The sequence below is a fragment of the Leptinotarsa decemlineata genome, unplaced genomic scaffold (assembly GCF_025532065.1).
Source record: "Leptinotarsa decemlineata unplaced genomic scaffold, Ldec_3_MD MMD2_tig00000008_RagTag_RagTag, whole genome shotgun sequence".
NCBI lineage: Eukaryota > Metazoa > Arthropoda > Insecta > Coleoptera > Chrysomelidae > Leptinotarsa > Leptinotarsa decemlineata.
Window position 1 is genome coordinate 10,121,988 of NW_027412537.1, and position 22,649 is coordinate 10,144,636.

General features: G+C 33.7%; 3 protein-coding genes across 7 annotated transcripts in view; 1 reads left to right on the plus strand and 2 right to left on the minus strand.

The window, feature by feature from the left end:
* Positions 1-1,541: 1,541 nt before the first annotated feature.
* On the minus strand, positions 1,542-11,128 carry LOC111508478 (uncharacterized). Of its 4 annotated transcripts, none has more exons than XM_074171051.1 (7): positions 10,974-11,128; positions 10,538-10,708; positions 10,382-10,482; positions 8,953-9,192; positions 7,125-7,497; positions 6,278-6,597; positions 1,542-1,905 (listed from the first exon to the last, which is right to left on the minus strand). In XM_074171051.1, the coding sequence occupies exons 2-7, from the start codon at positions 10,699-10,701 to the stop codon at positions 1,901-1,903; spliced, it is 1,203 nt and encodes a 400-aa protein (XP_074027152.1). In that variant the 5' UTR covers positions 10,702-10,708; positions 10,974-11,128; the 3' UTR covers positions 1,542-1,900. The 4 variants fall into 4 exon arrangements, with proteins under 4 accessions (XP_074027152.1, XP_074027149.1, XP_023019753.2 ...); XM_074171048.1 differs by lacking the exon at positions 1,542-1,905 and adding an exon at positions 3,710-3,906; XM_074171049.1 differs by lacking the exon at positions 1,542-1,905 and adding an exon at positions 4,024-5,121.
* A 1,427-nt stretch (positions 11,129-12,555) lies between these two features.
* Glo1 (Glyoxalase 1) lies at positions 12,556-13,976 on the plus strand. Its single transcript, XM_023163983.2, has 4 exons — positions 12,556-12,796; positions 12,846-13,072; positions 13,127-13,194; positions 13,627-13,976. The coding sequence occupies exons 1-4, from the start codon at positions 12,719-12,721 to the stop codon at positions 13,809-13,811; spliced, it is 558 nt and encodes a 185-aa protein (XP_023019751.2). The 5' UTR covers positions 12,556-12,718; the 3' UTR covers positions 13,812-13,976.
* Positions 13,833-22,649, minus strand: part of Pi4KIIIalpha (Phosphatidylinositol 4-kinase III alpha) — a 33,133-nt gene continuing 24,316 nt past the window's right edge. For both annotated transcript variants that reach the window (XM_074171047.1, XM_074171046.1), the window contains 9 exons: positions 22,256-22,430; positions 22,065-22,202; positions 21,883-22,003; positions 20,245-20,435; positions 20,009-20,185; positions 17,308-17,487; positions 16,974-17,220; positions 16,757-16,916; positions 13,833-14,803 (listed from right to left, as the gene is read on the minus strand). In XM_074171047.1, coding sequence (XP_074027148.1) covers positions 14,578-14,803; positions 16,757-16,916; positions 16,974-17,220; positions 17,308-17,487; positions 20,009-20,185; positions 20,245-20,435; positions 21,883-22,003; positions 22,065-22,202; positions 22,256-22,430 — 1,615 coding nt within the window. In that variant the 3' untranslated portion in view covers positions 13,833-14,577. The remainder of the gene's footprint in view (positions 14,804-16,756; positions 16,917-16,973; positions 17,221-17,307; positions 17,488-20,008; positions 20,186-20,244; positions 20,436-21,882; positions 22,004-22,064; positions 22,203-22,255; positions 22,431-22,649) is intronic.

The following is a 22,649-nucleotide window of genomic DNA, read 5'->3' on the forward strand; positions in this document are numbered from 1 at the left end:
TGGCTTAAAAGGTAAGGGAGCTGGGCTCCAACCTGAATGAAATGAAGACACTTGGTTGAGTTGGTAACATAACACAGAACACCTGACAATGGATTCATGCTTTCAGTAGAAGATAATACATGTATTAAACAGATTGGTTTACAAGGTAATACAGAGGACTACAAAGTTCAACCAGTTTGAACCTTGCTTTAATGCATTATTCAAATGTTCATTGCAGATTAGAAAACTTTATACGACCATCACATTTCAAAAATTTTTTCCAGCCTTTTGCAATTTTACTTCGAGATCAGTGAGTAAAGTTTTAAAATTGTTTGCCGCTTCAGTTGAAAATTCTTCACAATCTGCATTTGAAAAATGTGCCTAGATTTTTCCAATGACTCTATCGAAGAGATCCTTCCGTATAGGTACGTTGGAAGAGATGAATGTTATTTCAATGCAAAATATTAATTTTTTTATTCACAAGATTCTATTTAGCCTGTCGGAAAGTTTTATCAATTAGCATTTAAGATATGTGTACTATATCCATTACAGTCACTTTTAAACCATTCTGGGGCGGTTTTACTTCAAAATGTCAAACATTGTTGGGTTGATCCTCATTAACTATATTCATACTGTATTTTAGTAGATAGATTTATTGGAGCTTTCAATTTAAACAATTGATAAAACTCAAGCCATAAAAATGATTACATTAACAATACAAATGTCAGTTAATCCGTTTCTGTTTAAAATCTGTTTTTTCCGTTAACCAGCTGTCGCACCCCTTCGAACGACAACCCTCAGAAGTAGAAACTTGTGCGACCTAAGGAGTAACGAGGTCTTACCTTTTAACGTGTGACTCCTAACACGGGTTGGACGATAGCAAGTGAAGATCGATCGTTCAGACTAGGGCTTGAACCACCGACCAACACAGCAGTCAATTCGAGTGAGTGAACAAATCACCCACGCCGAACCGCTTGGCTACCGACCGACCGGTCGGTATTAATATAAATAAAAGCACGTTGTATAGGTAAAGACAATAAGTATATTAAAATGACAGGAACAAATAAGTAAATATCACAGATAAAGATTGATGAGTAGTATGTAATATTAAGTTACTAGGAAGCTTAAATTTGATACAGACTGAAAATGGTTATTTGTCCATGAATTCTTGTGCAATGAATATGGCTTCTCAATGTCACACAACAGATCAAAAACACGTTTTTGAAAATTTTTTTTTGTCCGATCTTCTTTGATTATCAAGGGTAAATGGTTGTAGAATTTAATTGATGCTTAATGCGGCCCCATGCTCTGTGTTTTTCAATCTATGTTTAGGAACAATATAATTGGATTTCTGTCGGGTGGAATACTCATGTAGTAAGTTGAGAAAGTTTATATTTACAAAACTTTAAAAGATGACGATTATTGTAACTTTTTATTGTTCCATCAAAAATTAAATTTGAAATTTTTTTTAACCACAGCATATCTATTTCTTGGTAATTCTTGCAAGTTGACCCCCACCGTCAGTGAATGTATGATTAGGCAATGAATAAATAAAGAAAAACAATGATAAAAACTTATTTATTGAGTCTACTTTAAAAAAAATCAGTTTCATTTGAACTTGCTCCTTCCTGTAAAAAAGTACTCAAATAATTGATTCTTGGAATATCATTAAAAATAATTTTCATTATGTCAAAACATATTGATATTGATATGGAAATGAAACTTCATGACGCAAATGTTCTGGATATTTTTCTCTGAATAACAGAACAAGCTCTTAGCCATAAGCAAACATCATATCAGTTTGAATTAGTTGAAGTAATCTTTGTAAACTTGACTTCCCAAGATTCAACTACCGAATTTAACATGTTAGTTATTCTCAAAGAATACGATACCATCATATCCCTCGAAGTCCATTCACAGCTCAACCTAAAAACAAAATTGAATTACCACTTGCCTCCACTAACATAAAATCATAATCAAAATGAAGAAAATACTACAGAACAAAGGTTTTTGTGCATTATAAAATCATTATTATCATTTCTATGCACATCTACATTCATTAAAGTATTTACAAATTAGCTTATTAATAGTGTATGCAATTTATCCTTAAGCTGCTTGAAGTCCTTGCAGTTCAAAATAAAAGATTACTCAATCAATACTTTACCTCGGTGAACTTTGTTCTCTAGAATACTGTGGGTTGGTAAGTCTTTGAAAACTATAATTAAATTGTTGCGAGTTCTTTAAATATTATAGAAAATGTTTTCAACTTGAACTCTAGATTCTAAATTTCTTGAATTTGTAATAAACATACTGTCAGCCTAAATTATTCAGCACATTCATTTCGTATGAAATCAATATTTGAAACAACTTAATTGTGCAGTACTTCTGGAAAGTAACAAGTCATTATAACCCTAAAATATATTAAAATTCATGAAAAAATATGCCAAGACTAAGGTGCCCACATCAACATTTGCTTCTAAGAAACACATACAATTATTTTTGTTCTTCTAGGTATGTCTACTGCATTACATTCAAATGGTCACCCTGCCTAAACACAATTCACGAGAAAAAAATCAACTTTCAATATGAAAAGAAATAATAGTATTATTTGCCAGTTCATACTTACATTATAGTGTCCTCTATAATAATGAGGAATAGGATTGGTTCAGAAATCCATCCTTATTCAAATTTGAATATTTTTGAGTGAGTCACTTTGAATTTCGTGTTGTTGCTGAATAACAGTTGAACTATTTTAATCTTCATTTCAGTTTTCACAAAAATCCATCATTAAGTGTTTGAAATGTAAGCTGTAGTAGTTTCAAGTCTTGATAACGAAATAGTAATTTTTTTTAAGTGAGGCATTGTTTGCACTCCTTACTGCTCTTAGGTAACTTTTTCTGTGATTTGGAGTATTCTGTGATTTGGTATTGATAGAGATTAATAAATTGCTTTAAGTGGCTAGCAGCCATGCCTACATTTGGTTGAAGAAATCCAAAAACTGAATTGAAATAAAGAAACATAAACCACTAACCACTAGCGCACAGTTAACCTGCAAACTAGTATAAACAAAGTATTTTTCACTGTGCATATTATATCCAGCCTATAGAGTTTTTTTTACAAAAATAATGATTTAGAGCCATCCAAATAGGTTCTACAGGATTTCTCAATACCACATCATGTCTCAATTTTTGTTTAAACATTTCTTGAAACCTTTTACCACAATAAAACTTTGATTCGCTAAAAAGGTCAGTTTTGCTTATTCAATGGCAAACAGCTCAAGTTGATCAAAACTTTGAGAAATGCCCAACAAAAAATGAAATTATTTATAACATGCATAAATAGTTGGGGTTTATTTCTCTCTGTCAATGTGAAACATACTAAACATAATTTCATACAGAGCAATATTTTATAATAAATTTTCAAATCACAATTTCAAGTTGAAATTGCTCATAATGAAAAATATATAATTTGGAAATTTAAAAATTTGGTGAAAACTAGTCTTTCCATTTCCCAAATTTTATTTAATGATCCCAGCATTTATATTATCCACAATTTGTTAGTTTTCATCTGCTTCCCGCAGTATTGATCAGATAGTAGATTAGATCTACATAAAAAAACATGTTCCATTAATAAGTATAATTTGTAAGTGGACAATGAAATAATACGATAAAAAAAAAAAGCTTTTTCGTATACTACTTCTCGATCATTCAACAAAAATTGTGAGAAACAATGCGACTTAAAAAAATATATTTCAGTATGAAAATTGAGTACAATCTTCATAGGATCATCTTTTATCTCTTTATCAGATGTTCATCCAGCCTGCTTCATTCAAGATTGCAGAATAATCTGCGACCAATGCCTGCATTTACTTAAAAACTACTTTTTGTTATGGCTGCAAAGTGTCAGGTGTTCACAGGTTTTTTTTGTCTGTGAATAAAAAAAATTTTCTTTTGAATTCGTTAATTCATTTTTTATTTGTTTAAATGTATCACATCTTGGCGCCACTAAAAGGATACCTACAGAACTTCAAATTGAAACACAAAATTCTTTATATACAAATTATAATAATTTAAGTTACTGCTTCAAGTTATTTCTCAAGTGGTCTCAATTCAAAATAATGTTAATTTCTTGAAATGTGACCCAGTTCGGGAGAGACATCCATTTCAATAGAATAAAACTTAACCTAACTACAAGTATAAAAAAATCATCAACTTCATTTGTTATAAGTTAGCCACAATGTTCTGGAAAATGCTTCAAAAGTTGAACTGTCCTCGTTGCCGCATCAAGAGCATGCGCTAAATTATATGATCATATTCACATCTATTTCAATGTACACTAACTTAACAGATATACAGGCGGATATTCGAAAAATACTACAGAAGAGCTCAAATCAAGACAAAACGTTAAAAGAGTCAATTTAAATTTTGTACAACTATTGAAATTTAAAGATTTACAGAAAAAAAAAAGGAATATTTTCCTATGTCCATTTTATATCAGATCTATTACATGTTCATTGTCAACATATGGAAATTCAGTTTCCAATTATTTATTTCGTGCAATTTTCTTTTCATCATTACAATTACAATATTTTTAGGAAGCGTTTCGGGAGATCCGAGGTTGCTTTCATGTGGAAATTCTTGTATTATAAATGGGAGACATGTTCATAAAAAAAGTTCTATATAATACAGAACAAATATCCTACTTGTTTCCATTATAATTCTAAGATCAAACCTGGAAGGTTTTAATTCTTCATTTGTTGAGCCATGTCGAGGGGTGGTAAGTTTGTCACAAAAACAACCCAAAATCCTGATCTACTTTCATTCATATAACGTAATTGTTAGAACCATTCATATTAATACATAAAATTTGTCTTTCAACTTTCCATATTATCATAACTACGGAGTTACAGAAAATGTTGGTAATAGTTTTTTTCAAATCTGATGATCATCTTCGTGGCCTTCGGGAGTCTTTTTACATTATAGGGATCATTATAGGGAGTAGTAACACGAATGACAGCTCAGCTGATTTAAATAAAAGTGTCTGAATTTCCTTTTATAATACACTTAGAATACTGCCAAAATTTGGACACACGCACTGTTGGTTAAGTCTTAACAAGAACGGTATTGTCTCTTGCTCAATATCCTAAAATAAAAACAAAAGGAGGCTAGTAATCATTACCTTATACAGGTATAATCTTCAAGATCTAAGACTTGAAAACTAAAGATTAAATTGAGGTCTCGACCTCTGAATAATTGGAAGTTTAGATGGTTCAGTTTACTTTATAAATATTTCTAGAAGAGTTTTTACTGTTCCAGTTCTTTCATAAATTGCGAAGAAAACACTTACTTAATTACTTAGGAAATAAATTTGAGATTTTCTGAATAGAACTGTTATGCAAAATAGTGGAATGTTCTCAATTTTCAATTAGGACTTGCAGCATTTCAATTTTTTATGTTAGAACCATTTGGTTCAACTATAATAATAATCATTGTAGATGTGCTATAATTATTATTTTTCAATATTATATCTTGTCATCTGAAGCTTTTCATTTTAAAGTTTTGCAATTTTTGCCAAATAATTTTGATTTCAACAATGTAATTTACTAAGCTTCAGGAACTATATCAAAAACACTAGAATTTCCAAGTATTCATGATAAATTGAAAACTATAACAAAAATGTGAAAAATGTGACAATAAAATAGCTTGAGGACATATTAATCTTGGTAATTATTTGAATCACTTATAGGTATATATTGAAGTAATCAGAAACGTTTCAAAAATTACAAAATGGCATCAAAGTAGACCTTCTGATCAAAAACAAATTTTAAGAAACTAGTCTTTTGCAAATCAATCATTGATATTTTAAGAAAAAATTACATGTGTGGGTGATTGATTATCAAAATTATTGGATATATTCATTGAAATATTGAATTTATTTGGGGAATAACATGTGAAATTTCGTCTTTTTCTTGCTAGTGAAGTCACCATTAAAGTAAACGTTTATAGTATGAGTACTTAGTTTGTATCAGTGATCATCTCTATTAAATGTTTAAAGTTTTTTTATAAGTTCTGCTTTTATAGAAATAACTTAATTTCAATAATATCCAAGTGTATAATAAAACCATGAAAAATGTTTCACTTATTATAATTTCAGAAAAAATGAAACAAAAAAATTCAACAGTTTTGATAATCGCCCTAAAAAAATTAGGAAAATACAACTTTTCGATTGTTTCGCCACATTTTTCACAAAAAGAAGGAAGTCGAACTGATAACATGGACCCAAATTCAAATTCACTTACCGCCATATCCACCCGCCGAATATCCTCCGCTCCTATCTTCATATCCTCCTGCCTGACTACTGTAACCCTGTTGTCCACTGCTATAACCTCCCTGTGCTCCGTACCCCGAACTCTGCGATGCTCCATACCCTCCAGAGTAATCTTGACCGCCTCCGTACCCACTGGCGCCAGAATTGTATGATGTGGAGTAGCCACCGCTTTCGTAACCGCCGGTGGATGCTTCTCCGCCATATTGATTATAGCCTTGGCCACCACTTCCGTATGATTGACCACCGCCATACTGCTGCGTATTGTAGGATTGTCCATATCCACCACCACCACTAAGGTTAAAAATCAAAGCATATCACTCTCTGATACATTTCAATTGATTCATCAACTATTTATTTGTGCATACATTGTTGATGACTGTATTGGAAAAGTCTTTCTGAAGTTTCAATGTAATATTTTTAAAATGTCTTATCAAATATGTGAATTCCTTTAATGCCAATAAATAATGTTTATACAACAATAATTCACTGATTTTTTCTGCTTAGGTTTATTAGCTATGGTCTTCTGCAACTATGGCTAACATTATTGAAGGCTTTACGACAATGTTGAAAGTGATCTAGCTTGCTGTAGCAAACAAGTTTTCAGCAGACCAGAGCTAATGAACTGAAAAAACACCACATAATCTGAAACAATTGTTCATCCCGTTTAGTAACGCACTTAGTATTTGGTAAGCACGGGTTGCAAATAAGGGAAAATTTAATCTTGCAACTTTTTTTGTTACATGACAAAATAGATTTTTGTCATGTTGGTTTTAAAATTGCAATTGAAAAAAAATTCGTTTGTTTTGTCTACAACTCACCCTTGGCCATAACCATTCTGTCCCTGTCCCCCATTGTCAAACCTAGGCCTCTTTGGTCCAGGGCCTCCTGGTCCTCCTTGGTTTGATTCATACTGTCCAGGGCCTCTCTTCTGAGGGCCAAATCCACTCACTGGGCCTCCTGGTCCCCCCCGGCCTCCCCTTGGAGCTCCGTAGGGTCTTCCTCCTCTGGGGGCCCCTCGGCCCGCACCTCTTACACCCATACCACCCATACCTCCCCTGTCAGCACCCCCGGGACCACCCCGACCTCCCCGGAAACCACCACCAGGTCCTCCTCGTCCCATTCCACGTCCCCCACCTCGTGGTAAAGGACCATCACCTCCTGGTCCTCCTGGAGGGCCACCCTGGAAAGAACCTTCTCAAAGGGTTATTCAGTGATCAATTGGGATGAGCTCATAAAACTAAATTTTAATGATCATTACTAAAGGAGGAATTAAAAATTCTCCCATTATAATTCAACAGGTTGCCTTTATTAGAAGTGTGACTTTATTTACACATATATTATTACAGTTTGTATTAACAATAATATTGAATATTTCATATCCTGTCATTTCAAATCTCAATTACATCAGTAGAGCAAAGTGAAGTTTGAATTTCTATTTTGTTTCCCTTCCATTTGTGACACATTCTCTCTGTTGGCCTGAGAGTCAAGTACAGGATAACAAGGGATGATAGAGTTGTTTTCATTGAGAACTCACATTCTACCAATTATGGATTTAAAAGTCCAATGTCAAGAATGTTAAAGTGCTGGTTTCACATTATGAACAAATTGCCTATTATGAGAACAGTACGCTTCAGTAAAAAATTTCTGATTCGATGAAGGAGCATTGAACATGTTCAAACTATATAGTGGCGCAAATTAGTTCTAGACTAAAAGAACTATACTAGCCTCATTGGAAAAAAACGAACCATGTATGCACAACATACATAGCTTGTAGATATCTATAAAACATCTGGTTATACATATAAAAAAAGTGTAATATTCTCTCTCTAAGCGTTTCCTTTTAGTATCCTTCGAGAGTATTTTGATGTGTAGTAGACTACGAATCCAAAAGAAAAAAGCGGAGCTCTCCCTTATTTACAAAGTTACGGCCCTTCAGAAAAGGGAAACTTTTCAGCCTTCTTTTTCACAAAATAAACTATTTAAAAACACAAGCATCTATTCACTAGGTCACCTTTACACCTTATTCCTCCTTCTTTTGACACTTTTCACTTCAATAATCAACATTTTTCTTATAAAAATACCTAATTTAAAAACGAATGCTTCTCCTGGTGACATCCTTCTATTTCTAGGCTAGTTACTGGTGACATTTCAGAAAAAAGCGGTTGGTATTTGCCGCCGCTTACTATTTCAAATTCGTAATACACCACCAAAAACCAATTCAAGATCTGAAGAATGAAGGTAAAAAACATTTGAATCACTTCAGTCGTACCAACCATGCCATTAACCTTAAAAACTTAAAATACAGAGATATGTAACCAAAAAGCAGCTCCGTACATTTTTTAACACTTTTTTTGGAAAAATGTTGATAATTGAAGTGTCAAAGAAGGAGGAATAAGGTGCACAGGTGAATGAATGCTTGTGATTTTAAATAGTTTATTTTGTGAAAAAGACTGCTGAAAAGTTGCCCTTTCCTGAACTTTGAAGAGCCGTAACTTTGTAAATAAGGGAGAGCGCCGCTTTTTTCTTTCGGATTCGTAGTCTACGCATCAAAATGCGTAAGTACACTCAAAAATTTTCTCAAAATCGCCGTGTGCCCTCAAAACGAAAATTTACCAAGAAAATTATAGTTTAAACCATCAATATTACCTTTGGAAATATCCCCGGATTTGTGATCTGACATTTCACAGGATTTACCCTCCATTTTTTCAAGGTATGTTTGATGGCAAACTTGTTGAAGTTCTTTACAGCGAGCACGTAACACTGAGAATTTCTTATAGTCAACATCAGTTTTAGTTGATTTATACCGTTTATGTGCCGCCTTCTTATCAATATTGAGTTGAATTAATTCATCGCTGAACCAAATGGGAAAATTTTTGCGTCTGTTTACTGCAAAAAATTCACAGCACTAGTTGAATGCCCCCATGATATGGATGCATGATCTACTTCTAATATGGTGCACATATTCAAAGTAGACCTTCACCATGTAACACAAAAAAATATCTTAGTTCCTCAATAAATTAAACAATATGTCTTCAGTAAGGTCAGCTTTTTCTTGTAATTAATTAAAATTGGTCTTTCAGATCTACTTTTGAAGATCAAGACGACTAATATGATATGGATTTTTGATTTACTTATCATAAATGTTTAGTATTTACCACTGTGTACATAAAACAGATCAGAGATGACCAAATCATAGTAAGATGTGATTTGAAGGTTAGGTTAATTAGTCTAAAATTTATTTAACCTAACCCCAAAAATGAGTGTTGTGTATATGTTAAAAAAGCTTTGTTCAATTTCATTTCTAAGAGTAATTCTCAAATGATTAATTATTCAAAATGTCTTGAAAATATTCACAAAATAAATATTTTCGAAAGTTGATTGGGCTGATTAAGACATGACTCAAATCACAAACCAACATAAACATAACCTTAATAATGCACACATTTTCAACAATGGTTATCATATAGTACATCACATCGAGCTTCCATTAGAAGTTTGATATAAGTGAATGAAGTTACAATTATCGAGTAAAGTTGGCCAACTTTCTTATGGTAATTGTACCAAATTTACTAGAAAGCATCTAATGTGCAATTGATCGCTGATTGATCCATTTCATAACTTAAATTTTCCAAACATTGCATTTTTAGTTTCATAGTTTCTTAAATGTTTCTATAATCGCTGAAATGGAAATTAATGGTGCCACATTAGAAAAACAATGATAGATATATAATAGTCGACATAACAGATTTCTTCTTTCCCAATAGAAGCTCAAGCACTTGTTGTATACTATTCAATTGGGAATGCTGAAATGCCATAGTTTTTCTAAGCTGTTTCTTGCTAATTGAAACTTGTTAATCGCTATTTGCTGCAAAACTGTACATACAATTACCTCAAATAAAATTTTTGAAAAACTAGGTATGGAAAAAAACATTAGTTTCTTTTCCAGACTCAGAAAAATGCCTCTGACCAATGAGCAAATTTTCAGAAAGTCACTTCCAATGTAGGCATTTCCCAGGTCAATATCAAAAATAAAAAATAATTCCCTAGTACTTTTAACACAATAAACCAATTTTACCTGGTCCACCTGGTGGAAAACGTCCCCTCGGAGCTCCTCTAAGTCCGCCACGCCCTCGCATCATAGGCCCGCCTCTACCTGGAGGTCCTCCAGGCCCACCACTGAAAACAAATTCGGTAAAACACCGCTAATTGACTTGGGATCAATGAATCTTACCGGCCTCTGAAGCCTCCGCGTCCTCGAAGTCCCCCTGGACCTCCCGGGCCACCACGACCCCCGGGACCACCACGACCTCTGAATCCCCCACCTCTCTGAGGAGGACCTGATGATTGGGGAGCGCTCCCAGCATCAGCGGCAACTGCTTCGGGTGCGTCGGCCATTACTAATCTAAGAAAATTAATCAATTTTAAATGAATTCCTAGGACGAAATAGAATTAAAAGCATTTTCGCCACAATATATAATGCTTTTGAGTTATTGAACCCACTGGTAAGTGGTAAGAAACCGACAAAGCAGTGAAATAGATTACGCGTCGGTGCGTCCATTTCGAATAGATGTATCCAAAGCTCCATGGAGTGTTAATTATTAATAAAATCGAACGTTCAGGCAATATATGCATATATTAAACAAATCATTTTTTTTTTCAGCACATACCTGAATGAGTTTGGAGAAGATGGAATGAAGACAAGAATACCTCACTACACACAAATACACGGACACAACTTGCCGACAACGGATCACAAACCAAAATGGACTACAATGAGCAATGGACGCCGGAAGCGGCAATTTGTAATGCATAGTGCGGTGTTGCCACCACAAAATCGATAATTATGTTCGGCTATTCCCAATTCGAACGTTTTTCTCGAAGACATCGAATGAATCGTTCGAAATCTCTGAATTTGAATAGTTTGGAACTCAATTTTACGAGAATTGCAGTTTCTAGGAATGTTTTTTCAAATTATCAAGTGTCAAAAGTATCCAATATAGTGTATTTGGGAAATAATCCATAATCCAATACAGATTCGGAGATTATCCATGATATGAATGCCACTTATTTCTCCTACATTTTTTTCATAAGAAACTATATAGATGTTCCCTATAAAATTATCTTTTCAATGATGGGTCACACTTGGTACTTTCTGAATTCAAATTCTAAGGGTGATGGTCACCAGTCACCAAGGGGTGACTGATGTAGTATGACATTGAGGATAATTATTGTATTATTGTATAATAATTGTATTATTGACCCCTAAATTGTACTTAGAAATATAACCACTTCACAAATCACTGTCAGTTCAACGTCTACACTGATGATACCAAATGGCAATCGGGAATACCTATATTGTCAATATTCGACGTGTATTTTCTACTTGAAAGTTGTTTTCATTGTATTCATGTTATTGACTATACTGCTGCAAAGTATCGATCCTACTACTACAAAGAAGTAGAAATATTTGAACTTATCGCAAACCTGAAAAAATCGATATACCTAACTATTTCACAATGTTCACTATTATACAAGCTATTATTTGTTGAACTCAGCATGAATATTCCGTGTCTCTATTCACAAGTTTCCGAAACTACATTATATTCTGTTCTTGAAACTGGGAATATATTTGCATCACAGATTCAATTCAAAATCAAAAAAAAAATTCTACGTATGATCAACGATAAGTTTCAATTATGTCACTATCTTTCATGGAAGTTCATCACAATGTTATTTTTGTTGCTATGTGTTTGTTTCCTTAATAAACATTTTTACGAAAAACGTTATGCCATCACTACACTAGCAAATTTTCTATTCAAAAATATGACTCGAATTCTCAAATATATAAATATCAATCGTATAAAAGGTTACGACGAGTAGATTTCGCTATTAAATACAATTATAATTTTGTATGAATATCTGTGGGGAAAAGTTTTATACCAACCGAAGTCATTTTATACAGACACGTAAATCGTGCGGTAACGTTTGTAACCCGAGTATTTTATTTATTAATCAACCTTCTTCCTTTTATTTTGTAGATGCCTTTCATTGGCTCAACCTCATTCAAATTGGCCTATTCCTTTCGAAAGTTATTTCCTATAGGCGAGTTCGTGTAACATTTTTCATTGGTTAAACTGGTCCAAATTCGGTGTATTCCTAGCTTTTGATAATGCATCAAGGAATAGAGAACATAGATACACTAAATGTGCGTTTCGTTCAGTCAATAAAACGCACGTCGTGTTTTGAAAATAATAAATTGACACTTTATCACAAATTTATAAATACATTGTAATTGATTTGTATTTTTTTTACTTGCATATTGCTAATCCAATCAGGATAACTCTAAATAGTATAACTTATAATCAACATCACTACATTAAACTAGGTGTATGTTTAGATTGTAATTTTTGAAATGGGCGACTTTAAAGACATCCCCATATCCAATGAAGAAGCTTTAAAATTGTGTGGTTCTTCAGGAGAAGAAACAAAGGTTTCTTTTGACTCGAAACATTTACCAGTTAATAATAAAATTATTCCAGGATTTCGTTTTTCAACAAACTATGTACAGGATCAAAGATCCCAGAAAATCTTTGCCATTCTACACTGAAGTACTGGGTATGAAACTTTTGACAAAGTTGGATTTCCCATCTTTGAAATTTTCTCTCTACTTCATGGGTTATGAAGATCCTAATAATGAAGGTGATTTAAATTCGAAAGAGCGTGTGGCTTGGACATTGAGAAGAAAAGCTACAGTGGAACTAACTCAGTAATTATTTTTATTTGAGGTTCCTAGAATTTGTTTGAAAATTGTTTGTTTCAGTAATTGGGGAACAGAGAATGATGACAATTATAAACCTCACAATGGCAATGAGGAACCAAAAGGATTTGGTATGTACCAAGTTCATTTGTTGTTATGAAGAGTTTGAATATCAAACAATTTCTTGGTTTATATAAATTCGATAACCTGTATTTGTAAATAATTCATATCCATTTCTCCAAAGTAATTCAGGTTGCTATGTTTACGCCATGAAAATTCGAATAATATTCTATAAATCTAATCTAAGTCGTAATCTATTTTCTAATCATTCTTGTAATAAAATGGAGAGCTTAGCTTAGACCGGACTTGAATCTGATCGCAGTAAATATCAAATTTATGAATCAAGCGAACTTGTGTTCTAAGACAGGCTTATACTATACAGGGATGATAGCCACAACTCAGGACAACAATAAGAAATGTAACCTTTCAAAAACCCTTATCAATATGGAATATGATACCTACCTATGTCACCTCTCAAGGTACTCAGTTGTATTAAATTTCAGGTCACATTGGTTTAACAGTACCAGATGTCTATAAGGCTTGCGAGCGATTTGAAAAACTTGGTGTACCATTTGTGAAAAAACCTGACGATGGAAAGTTAAAGGGAATCGCTTTCATAACAGATCCTGATGGTTACTGGATTGAGATCCTCAATGCTAAAACAGTTGCTGATATGGTTGGAGTATAAATTGTTGAAGAATATGCAAACTGATAAATAAAAACTTTATTACATAATACGAAAGTCAGTAACAAAACGTCAAAAAGTTCGGCACACTTATTGAAAAATAATATTTTATATGAAGATAAGGTACCAGTGAAAATAAAATGAATATACAATATCACCAAGAACAAATACATTTTCATTTCAGATACTATATCCTCCCAAAAATACTCTAAGTACCACTTTATCTACATTTTACATTGATTAACTTCTAGTGACTAGGATAAACTTCTGGAAGAAATAACAAATGCATTACATAAAATATATTGCCTGTACATAATAAAAAGGATCAAGAAAAAGTTTTCGATAACCATGGATAATAACAAATTTCAGATAATTACATATTACCACTGAACAATATGGTTGAATTTCTTGCATAAACACAAAAATTGAACAATATCTCTTCAAGGATGATTTCTGAATTGAAAAGCTTCTGTATTTACATTTAACAAAAGAAATACAGAAAGTATACCCATTTACAGAAATTCTTACGAGAATTCAGGGATCTTCAGCATTAACAACATCCTGGTATTTGAAATGTTAGTAAGAGATATGTATCAAGGAATGTAAAAAGTATACAAAATAAAAATGCTCACATAATATCGAAGTCTCAAAAATAGTTGAAAAAAACTACTCATTGAGAAGTCTGTATAGTATGTTACGTTATTTTTCAACAAATATTATAAGGACCCAGGTAGAGCTTTCACTATTTTCCATATTATTTATACTGTTACTAATATGGAATTTGGTTTTGGTAGTACTGTATCATATCGTAAGTGCGAGTTCTAAAGTTTAGGAAGCTATTTCTGATTATCTGCAACATATAGGTTGCCGCTTCCTTATCAGTAGCTCCTGGGTTGAATCGCCCCCTCAACAACTTTATAGTCTGGCCTCTGAAACAAGGCAATCCTGTATCCAGCATAAGAGAAACTAGAGAGATAATGGCTTCATGATAGGGCCTGAAATAGAAATGTATTGAAATATTGTAAGAAATCTGATTATTAGGAAAAAATTCAAGAAAATACACAAGAAATGTAGGAAAATCTTTAAGGTGCTCTGAGAGCGACGCCTGTGCCAAAGTGGCGATTATGCTGGATTTAAATAGCTATAGATTAATCACATCCAATTCAATCATGGCTATAAATCAATTCATGATTGATTGATTGATAATGTTAATTGTTTAAGAACAAAATTCTTGTTACAATCACAATGTCAAATAAATATTAATATGAACATGAGTATAAGATGTCAAATATAAATGTATAAAATGTAAATGATTAAAATAAAATATAAACTATATATACATATGCAAAGGTTACATGACAAGAACTAGGACAAGGAATAAAAATATGTTTTTCACACAGTACAATCGCAATTTCCACACATTTTAAATTACAGAGCATCGTCAAAATATTCTTGTAGGTCATAATAGGCTTTATCACTCAATAGTTTTGTACATTTTTTTCTGAATATGATAAAAGGAGTCTCTTTGATTTCATTGGGAAGATTATTGTATATCCTGATTCCAGTATATATCAATGAGTTTTGAACCAAACATGTTTTTAGAATTGGTAGATTCAGTTCATTTGACTGCCTTCTGTAGTATGTGGCTGTGTGGTATGTGTAGATTAATAGTTATCCCTATCTGTATGTATAATTGACACGGTTTCCAATATAAATACTGAAATAACCGTAAGGATTTTATGTTCTTGAAAAAGGGGTTAACATGAATACCGCCATTTCGCTTTACATAAGTACCTGATACCCTTTTCTGCAAGACAAAAACCGACTGCATAACTTGTTTACTGCAAACACCCCAAAAGGGTATACCATACCTTGGATGAGAGTCTATTAAGGCATAGTACACTACTTTCGCTGCAGATGTTTCTCAGTGTGAAACATCCTGATGCCAATTTTTGGTTATTGTGTGCAATATGCTGAGAGAATTTTAAATTTTTATCTTAATAAATTCCCAAAAATTTTAAAGTGGAGTTATTTTTTATTGTGTTATTGTCTAGGGGGATATCCAGTATATTACACTGGAATGCTAATATATTTGTTTTACTGGTATTCAATGATAAAAGATTCAAGCCAAACCAATTCTTCACTTTTGTCATGTCTTGGCACATTTTGTTATGCATGAAAAACGGTTTTGGAAAGTTGGTTTCAGAAATATGCTTCTGTATAATATAGCTATCATAGCTCAAAAATATTTTCAATAATAACCCCAGAAGGCAATTTTATACATACCTAAAGAGTAATTTGGCCAATGCATATAATTGTACCAAGTTTTAATATTTATTTTTTTAATACGTATAGTGACTACATGTATTGTGACGCCCGAAAATGCTATCATATTTTCCTTAGCTTAGTTTTGTGAACCATTTATTCATTTTGCTGTGGCATTTTATTATCTTTCTCTGTTGCTATCTTTGAAATACTCAAAATTGGCATTCATTGTATTTCTCAACATATATGATGGATACTTGATGAAAATCCATAACATATTCAAAAAACACTGTATTGTGAGGATAGTTTTACAAAAAGCAACACATGTTTCGTTAGTAAAGACACGCCTGAAGAAGCTATTGTATGGTGAAACAAGTGTTGCGTTTTTTAAACTGTTTAGCGAAAATCTCACAATAAAATGTTTTTTGAATATAGTTTTCAACATTTTTTAAGGATCTTGAATTTTTGCAATAACTGATACCGGCTATTATCCTTTGTGTTTTTTTTTACCGAGAATTGTGAACATGTAGAAAAAAAAAATCTGCAATCATCAGGAAGTTAAGGTTGGCAAGGTCGAAATGTAAATAGAAAAAATACCTTACATACTTCATCTGTGAACAAAATATTACGGGTAACATATAAAATAAAGTCGCTACAGCTGTACGCGAAAGAAAATTCATTACCTTACTGCAAGATATGCTTGAACGCAAAGATCAGAAAACCATTTAAATGGTGCTGCCTCCATTTTCCCACCCATTATCATGACCATTTCGTCTGTCAGCTTGATATCAGGCTCAAATCCCAAGTTGCCCCCAGGAGATGATTCAAACATGAAACCAAAATCTGAAATAGAATTTGAAAATCAGTCCCAAAAAAACCGCTGTATAACTGAATTATTACCGATATGTATGATATGACCATCAGTGTCTAACATAATATTGCCATTATGTCTGTCTTTGATTTGCAGAAGAAATCCTATGACGCTATAGGCTGCCATCGAAACAATGAAGTTTCTCCTGGCGTTCTGAAACTCTTTTGTACTCTCATCTCCATACTTTTTTAAAAAGTATTCATACATTCCTATATCCGTTTGCCTGCCGAGCTGATCACGAGATTTTGCATTGGGGACACATTCTATTACTCCACACTGTGACATAAAAACAGTGAATGGATATGAATACCAAGAAACCACCATTTATTTCAGATTACTGTTACATAGTGAACTGAAACTTACCCCAGGCGCAGTAGCTACAACCCTGTAAGGAAACAGATATAATTCCAGCCCTACTGTTTGGAAAACATTTTTGAAAATCCCAATCACTTGCAAGGCAAGCATATCCTGTCGCACATCATCTCCTACTTTGAAAATTGCGGCTTGCCACATTTCTGGTCCAAAACTTTGTTGTTCGCGGGTCTGTAAAGTATCTTTGATGTATTCTAACAAGTCACATTTTGATCACAAACCTACATGTAGCAATACAATGTTCATGCAATGAAAATAAATATGATTTATCTCTTTCACACAAAATCGATCATTTCTTGAATTATGGTTTACAATGACATGAAACATCACGATATTCTCAATGTCAGTGACTACCTAATTCTACATACATTCAAAATCACAATGTAAAAGACAAATACAACACTCATAACAAGTTAGAAGTATGATGAAAGACCAGTATTACAATTTACGCATTTACAGAAAGGAACGATTTCAATTTCAGGTGTTCTGGTAGTATATCATAAAGATAGCCCCTAGAATGAAATTTTGTGATGAGTTCTAGTCATAATTTAATTCAAGCAAATGTTCTTTTCTGTTGTATCGTGATTCTGTGCATCACTGTGTTTATCAAATCTATATTTATTAAAGTGAAAATATATTGGAAGCTTATAAAGGGATGTGCATGTGCAATTCAGGTGTAACTAAGATAGAAAGATGATCCTATAAATCTTTATTGAAAGATGAAAACATGTAATATTTTAATTGCTCTGCCCCAATCCTGCTTTATACTATAATGAATGCTGATGAAATGGCTTCTGTGAAAAATATGTTTTGAGGTGATAAGTGCAAATTTGTTTGTATATGAGCTTTCTGGGTGGAGGTCTAAAATTTAATCTGAAGTTAAGTGGTAGAACAAACCTGTAGTATTCTACACTGCAGTTTTGAACTTCACCTCTTAGTTGTTATATTCCATTTCACCCAATAAAAACCATTATTTTTTTTACCGTAGTGTGCGCTGGCTAGGCCGTATCCCCCGGCAGGGCGCGCCAGCATTACCGACCGACCACGGTGTGGGGTAAGTGATCATTGGGTCCGAGAATCATGTGACCTGAGCAAGCGCAGTGAGCCAAGAATGACAGCCTTTTGCATCTGTCCGGCTAAGATTTCTGCCTTAGTGCGGCAAGCCGGTATGATTTTAAGATTCGAGAGTAGAGATGGTATCATACCACCAAGGACTCCAATAATTAGAACAACCATCTTGACAGAACGGTCTGGATAGAGTCTGCGGAGTTCGAAGAGAAAATCTCGATATTTTATCCGTTTTTACTCCTTTTTTCGGACGATATTCGTCTCGCCAGGAGCTGAAAACTCCACGAAAATTATCGTCTTGCTCTGGTGGCCGAGAAGGACTACATCAGGCTTATTAGCTTGTATGAGCCTGAGGGTGGGAAACGAATAGTTCCAATAAATTCGGCACTTCTCGTTCCCCACAACGGATTCAATATCCCCCGAAGCGTAGGGCAACACCGGCGTCTCGTCAATACCGTAAGAGTGCTGTAGATGGTAATATAGTACTTTTAGGGCCGCGTTATGTCGATGGATATAGGCCGAGACCGCATATGCTGGACATGCTGATAGCAAGTGCATTAGGGTCCCGGGCGACTCGAGGCAGGCCCTGCGCCTTGTGTCAGGAACCTCTATACCCATCACGCGACTGCGGTAGACTAAGGTGTTGAAGACACCATCCTGGCAAGCTATGATGAACCCCTCGGTTTCCGACTTCAGCCCACTCGACCTGATGAAAGCAAAAGTCAGGCGCTTTGATAAGCCAAGGTCTCCAATGTTATTGACGAAGACCCCATGCATTGGCTTATCCTTGTGTTTCCGCAGAAGTGAGGTGATCTCTGCGGCTTTTATATATTTTGTTTAGTTGGTCGATCAGTGGAACTTTATGCCGAATGAAATTTGTGGATTGTTAAGGGAACAATTCTGATTTTTCAAAGTGCCATTTTATGACGTTATTGGACAGTAAATGGCGCCATATTTCAACTGACATTATTCATAATAAAGAAACAGTACAAGCATACACATTTGTCTAAAAACTGGTGAAAACTTCATACATTTATTATGAGTCTATCATAATTTTGAGTCACTTTGAGATCGATTTAAAATCAATAATGATTTATGAGATATGTTTTTAAAAAATGTTTAAAATATGTTTTTTTCCGTTAACCAGAAGTCGAAACCTGTGCGAGCTAAGGAGTAACGAGGTCTTATTTTTCAAGGTGTGATTTCTAACACGGGTTGGACAATAGCAAGTGAAAATCGATCGTTCAGACTAGGGCTTGAACCACCGACCAACACGGCGGTCAATTCGAGTGAGTGAACAAAGCACCCACGTCGAACCTCCCGACCGACCGATGTATACTATAAGCACATAAGTAAAATTCTTTTCCTCTGTTTCACAACATTGGATACATGAAAATAAGTCTGAAGAGTATCCAAGAGAGATATGTACTAGGAAATAAATATTTTGAAATAAAATCTCGAAATATTCAACTTTTTCTTGTCTACTGTATTACACGATGTATCTAATATGATTACTAAAATTATTTTATTGTCATCATTATTATTGCGAATGTATTTCAAAATAAACACTCTTACAAAGCATTCAAACCTACATCTCAATATTCAAAGTATTTCAAACTCATACCTGATTATTGGAAACTGCCATAGCAATACTTTCCAGTTCATTGATACCACATCGAGCTACCTTGAACCTGGCAAGGTAAGGAGCTTTGGCAGCGCTTTGCATTGGGGTCCCACTCTTGTAATCAATATCTAGGACCATAGCTTCAGGATTACTAGGAAGGTAACATCCTGGTTGAACCTTAATGAATGTTAATATAAGATATAAATATTCAAATGTTAATCCGACAATTTATGAACCTTGATTTTGCTCAAAGCCTCCAAGCAAGCTTTTTTCCTTTCCGCGCCCTTCGGAAATGGTCGAATTTCACCAGATATGTTGGTGATTTTATCAAAGAAATCAAACTCTCTTTCATAGAAGAGTTTTGCAGGACCAGACAAATCACCCACTATGCTGTTTGTGATCGACTCCAAAGTTTCAAATAAGACATCTGAAAATCGAAGTGCTTTAGGACATAACTGAAGGTTTCGAAAACAAAGAATCAACACTTGGCATATTACTCGATCTGAGCAAGGCGTTCGACTGCGTCTCTACTAACATTTTATTAGAAAAACTGAGATACTATGGATTTGTAGGCATAGCACACAATCTGCTAGCATCATATCTAAATGAGAGAAAGCAATGTGTATCATATAATGAAGAACTCAGTAGCTTACAAACGATATTGAATGGTGTTCCACAAGGTAGTGTGCTTGGGCCATTACTTTTCTTGATTAATATTAATGACCTGCCAAATTCAATGACAATGTTTACAATGCTATTCGCTGATGACACTTCCTTCGCCATTTGGAAAAAAAATATTGAGTTATCAGAATTAGAAAAGCGAGTTATTCAAGAAACTACGGACTAGTTTATTGCGCATAGCCTATGTGTGAATAAAAGCAAGACAGAAACAATTATGTTCTCGCTGTCCCATAACCTCTCAAATAATGTGAAATATCTTGGTATAACCATTGATTCAAAGTTAACTTGGAAACCCCATATTGACAAACTAGCAAAAACTCTATCATGCAAGGTCTATGCAATCAGGCAGATAAAAAATAAAGTCGGTAATGAAGCTGCCCATACCGCTTATCATGCAATGTTTCATAGTTCCTTAATTTATGGATTGATAAACTGGGGCACATCTGTTCATATCTCGAGGATATTTAATATTCAAAAAAGAGAAATCAGAGTTTTAGCTGGAATAGGTCAAATGGGGATTAACTTTAATATATTAACTCTGCCATCATGTGTAATATACTGCAATTTGACACACATTCAAGAAAATTTACAGAAGTTTACTACAAAGGGTAACAACCATTCTTATAATACTAGGAACAAGGATAATATTAGAGCACCAAACCAAAGACTAGAAATAACAAGGAGATGTAACTCATACATATCATTGTACAAATCACTGCTTCAATCAATGAAAAATGCAACTCTCGCTAATTTCAAACGGAAACTGAAAAAACATCTCTCAGAGAATGCTTACTATGATGCGTCTGACTTCAGCTTTACAGAGTGACTATCATCAATGTAGGTACTGTCTCTATGTATTTTTATTTTTACATTTATATATTTATTAACTTTATTTTGTGCTTGTATCATATACAATTTTAATGTACTACCTACTCCTTTTCGGTAATTTTAATTATAATTTACATTTATTTTATACATTACTGACTTGTCATAGCACTAAGGTGTAATAACTTGACCAATAAAAAATCTAATCTAATCTAATTAAATGCCAACATTATGGAACTGAGATTTAACTATAAAAACCAGTCAACTTAAATGTATTAAAAAAATCACAATTTTCAAAATTTCATTATTGAATAAGGTTTTAAAAGATGTGAAAAAAAGTTCAAAGTTTATACAATCTCATTACTCACGATCTTTCTGCATCATATCTTCGTCCACGAACATATTTGTTTTCATATTCCATATAAGTTGATGGGCAACGATTTGAGATTTCTTTGCAATATATTTGATGAATTCAGTAACGTAACCCATCTAGAAAAATTACGAGTAAAAAAGTTCCTTTCAGAAACATAATAATGGATCGTTTACTTACCTTATCATGCCGCAAAGCCTGCACTAATTGAGGAATATAAAACAAAACAGCATCTGCTGGGTACGAGCTAAGCACTCTAACGGCATATTGTGCAGAGATGGGATGAGACGGAAATTGTCTACTGAAGTACGCTAGTGCCTGTGGCAGAAATTAATAGTCACATTACTGTCATAATTACTGATAACACTAACCTGGATTGGGGTAATTTTACTCCAAGTTAACATATGCCCCAGTTTTGTACTATCACTGAGGATAGCTTCCGTTGTAGCCAAATATTGTAGAGCCTCTGGAATATGAGATACACACGTAGGATTCATCTGGACTAGAGTTTTGATCTCACTGATTATAGCATCGTTTGTTCTGAACCTAAAACAGCAAATTATTTAACCCATGTACAATTTTGTATCATTTTCATAAAATTCGTCAGCAATAAATCAATTAGTATATTTTATATTCCATATTTGAACTCGCAGATCTGACAATTCAATTCTAGTATGCGGAACATTAGACAAAACATTTCCATCATTTCGTTTCAATTAGTTTGTGACTCATTACGGATGCACAAATTGATTACATATTTTCATT

Excerpts from the sequence above, each read along its gene's own strand:
- LOC111508478 (XM_074171048.1), bottom strand. The coding sequence starts at position 10,701 with ATGGCCGACGCACCCGAAGCAGTTGCCGCTGATGCTGGGAGCGCTCCC. Across the intron at positions 7,498-8,952 it reads ATCCGGGGATATTTCCAAAG|GTTCTTTCCAGGGTGGCCCT; the intron begins GTAATATTGATG and ends CCCTTTGAGAAG. Across the intron at positions 6,598-7,124 it reads CAGAATGGTTATGGCCAAGG|TGGTGGTGGTGGATATGGAC; the intron begins GTGAGTTGTAGA and ends TTTTAACCTTAG.
- Glo1 (XM_023163983.2), top strand. The coding sequence starts at position 12,719 with ATGGGCGACTTTAAAGACATCCCCATATCCAATGAAGAAGCTTTAAAA. Across the intron at positions 12,797-12,845 it reads CTTCAGGAGAAGAAACAAAG|GATTTCGTTTTTCAACAAAC; the intron begins GTTTCTTTTGAC and ends AAATTATTCCAG. Across the intron at positions 13,195-13,626 it reads TGAGGAACCAAAAGGATTTG|GTCACATTGGTTTAACAGTA; the intron begins GTATGTACCAAG and ends ATTAAATTTCAG.